General features: G+C 44.6%; 1 protein-coding gene across 3 annotated transcripts; it reads right to left on the bottom strand.

Moving 5' to 3' along the window:
* Positions 1 to 506: 506 nt before the first annotated feature.
* H257_18997 (hypothetical protein) lies at positions 507 to 2937 on the bottom strand. 3 transcript variants are annotated; one of them, XM_009848152.1, is made up of 7 exons: positions 2548 to 2937; positions 2395 to 2494; positions 2127 to 2334; positions 1804 to 2061; positions 1097 to 1378; positions 780 to 1012; positions 507 to 697 (listed from the first exon to the last, which is right to left on the bottom strand). In XM_009848152.1, the coding sequence occupies exons 1-7, from the start codon at positions 2912 to 2914 to the stop codon at positions 550 to 552; spliced, it is 1596 nt and encodes a 531-aa protein (XP_009846454.1). In that variant the 5' UTR covers positions 2915 to 2937; the 3' UTR covers positions 507 to 549. The 3 variants fall into 3 exon arrangements, with proteins under 3 accessions (XP_009846454.1, XP_009846455.1, XP_009846456.1); XM_009848153.1 differs by having other exon boundaries at positions 780 to 1378; XM_009848154.1 differs by lacking the exon at positions 2548 to 2937 and having other exon boundaries at positions 2395 to 2517.

Raw genomic sequence — 2937 nt, 5'->3', positions numbered from 1 at the left:
AGATGGGAATGGACTCAGTGATTTATATCCGGATAGATACTCTTCCTACATACAAAGAGCAAGGTTATTGCAGTGACACTGTCTACTTAGCTCTTGATTCCTATTTATATCCGGACAAAAGAGTTCGTACGTTGAAGTAAATCAACTGGTATATGAGACACGACACAAAGCCGACATAATTCGGCCCCGTGATTGGATGACCGACAAATGATCGAATCCGATTGGTCAGTATACTTTCCGACAATCGACTCGTAGCAGCAAACAACATGGTTTACGAAAGTGCCTTAAAACCACGTTCAAGCAGCCAGTAACTTTAAAAAACACACCCAACCATTATTCAAGTCACTTTAGACATTATTTAAGCCTGATAAAATTTTAAACAATGAATTTAACCCTGTAATTACCAAAAAAGGTGCGCAAAGCACAATACATACTACAGTAGCAACGATACTAACTACTAGTATATTAATAGTACTATGTATAGGTACAATTTGAGAACTTGTCAATTAATATCAGGTTGATATATATTGAGCGATTTATTTTATTTTATCAAAGGCGGCGGCGTTTATAGTGCAGGTGGTTGATTTTTTCCGGTAGGAGCAGGAGCATTTCGTGTGAAATCGCCAGTTCGTCCGTGAAAAACGCGGGCAAATTCAGCGCTGGGATCAATTGGAGCAGGTTTTCATGCATTTCCAAACTAATATAACCAAAACAACACGAAATGATCAAAAATATGCTCCAAAATAGCGAAAAATGGTACAGAAAACTGAAACACGTACCATTTTGTCCAAAACCGCACCGTTGTCGCGTCGTCTTGAAACGTGACTTTGCCATATACGCGGGTTAAAACGAACAAGCCGTTGAAAAAGGGCTTCAAATCAGGTGCGCTTTCCAAATGCGTCGGAACGTGCAATTGAGGTGGCAGCGGCTCCAACCCATCGGTTTTTCCTTGTTGGTAGTAGTACAATTGCACGAATTTCTCGAAATAATGGATCGAGTCGACCGCAAAGTGCTAAATAAATTCAAAAAATATCCAAACAATTGATCAAAATTTATCATTGAAACATGAGCCCCCGTCAAACAAAATAGACCTTACGTTCGTTTCCATGTACGGTTTGGTCAAATGCACGACCTTGAGATCGTGCAAGATGCTGTAGATCTCGCCCACTTCGTAGTACACTTCCTGCAGAAGGTACCCATAAGCATTCAAGTTGAACTCGCCATGGAGGATCTCGCCATAAGAGTCAATTCGTTTCTGATGCATCGCCATCTGTCGCTTGCGGTCGGGTTCAAATGGAATCAACTTGGCATAGCACTGGCTCTGGCTTTGCAGCAGCCGGATGTGGTCGGTCACAAACCCGTCCAAAACAAAATAGCTCTAAACCACACAAAAAATATCAACCAAAATTTGATGGATCCAACAATGTAGTAGTAGCGCTTAACTATAACACAATGTGGCTGGGATAACTCGGATAAACTTTACATATATGATATATATAATTCATATTTTTAATTATATATAGTTTATATTTTAATACAATGTCTATAAATAAAAAATATAGTGAATATTTAATAAAAACACAATATTAAAAAAATATCATTGGTCGTCCGTCGTAGGTACCAAACAAAATAGCTCTAAACGACACCACAGCGAATATAAACACAATCAAAGTATTTGGTCGTCGTATGTATATCAAACAAAATGGCTCTTAACGACACACAAAACAAGAAAAGTAAGTACCAAACAAAACAGGTCTAAACGACACTGACACAATATGAACATGGTAGTCAATTTGTATCTACCTTGGCCGTAGCCAGCGCCGCCATCGCCTTCTTAAACACATCCCGCGCAGCATCAAACGAATCGATGTCCGACGGCGAAATGAAGGTCTCGCGCGTCCGGATATTCGGGAACAACACGTCGGTATCCGGAATCAAATCGATATCGTGCTGGGCTAGATACAACGTTTGTATGTACAACTTGGCCAAATTCGCGGCGATCTGCGCTTCCTCCGAGGGCTGGGGGCCCACGGACGTGCACGCGTGAATGCATTGCGACGCCTATATGACTATGTTAAGACTCGTTTTGTTTCACGGAGACTGTATATATCTATATATCTATATACCTTGGGCAGTTGGTTTTGTTTGAGAAAGTACTCACTCAAATGTAAGCAGTTTTGCACCCAGTCCCGAGGAATGTTGGTGAGATCGTCGAGCTGGTGCCGCAGAGTCAGCTGGCAGTACATCGCCGACTTCTCCGGCGCATTCAAGTGGCCATACAGCTGCGCCAAGTAGAACAATGTGTGGGTGTATGTAGGTCGCATGCAAGGCTCGCTATGAAGAAGGAGCATGAGAGAAGGGTCGTTCATGCTGTGGTGGAGGAACGTACAGTACCTGCTGTATAGGAACATGCGCTCGGCGGTCTTAAAGTAGCAGTACGCGCGTCCGTGCGATGATCGATTGAACCAGAGGATGCCCAGCTGGTTGAGGATGTCTAATGGACATGAGGATTGATTTTTATGATGAGGAAGATGGAACTGTCTGTACCCATGATCTCGGCACGGTGCGCGTCCAAGCTCTCGGGGGTGTCGAAGTCAGGCAAGTCGGCGGTCAACGACTCCAAGGATGCTTTGTCGTCCTGCAAGCCGTTGCAGAAGGCGATGAGGTCGTCGCTCCCAGGCACGACCTTGAGTCCTCGCTCCAGGCAAGGCTGCGCCGTGTGAGGTTCTTCCACGGCGAGGAAGACTTGCCCCAGCAGCGAGTGCAACGGAATGGACAACGGGTCATTGTTCAACGCTTCCTGCAGCAGATCGCGTGCTTCGTACAGATGCACATATGGTGTTTCCTCTGGCGCTTCCATCTCCATCAGCCGCTTCGCTTCCTCCACCGGTCCCATCGGAGCTGCCGCCGCCATATCTTATGCCAACCCAATTTATC

The sequence above is a fragment of the Aphanomyces astaci genome (genome assembly GCF_000520075.1).
Source record: "Aphanomyces astaci strain APO3 unplaced genomic scaffold supercont1.303, whole genome shotgun sequence".
NCBI classification, from domain to species: domain Eukaryota; phylum Oomycota; class Saprolegniomycetes; order Saprolegniales; family Verrucalvaceae; genus Aphanomyces; species Aphanomyces astaci.
The sequence above is the reverse complement of the archived record's forward strand: the minus strand, read 5'-3'. Positions and strand labels throughout refer to the sequence as shown.

Excerpts from the sequence above, each read along its gene's own strand:
- H257_18997 (XM_009848152.1), bottom strand. The coding sequence starts at position 2,914 with ATGGCGGCGGCAGCTCCGATGGGACCGGTGGAGGAAGCGAAGCGGCTG. Across the intron at positions 2,062-2,126 it reads AACAAAACCAACTGCCCAAG|GCGTCGCAATGCATTCACGC; the intron begins GTATATAGATAT and ends ATAGTCATATAG. Across the intron at positions 698-779 it reads GTGCGGTTTTGGACAAAATG|TTTGGAAATGCATGAAAACC; the intron begins GTACGTGTTTCA and ends TGGTTATATTAG.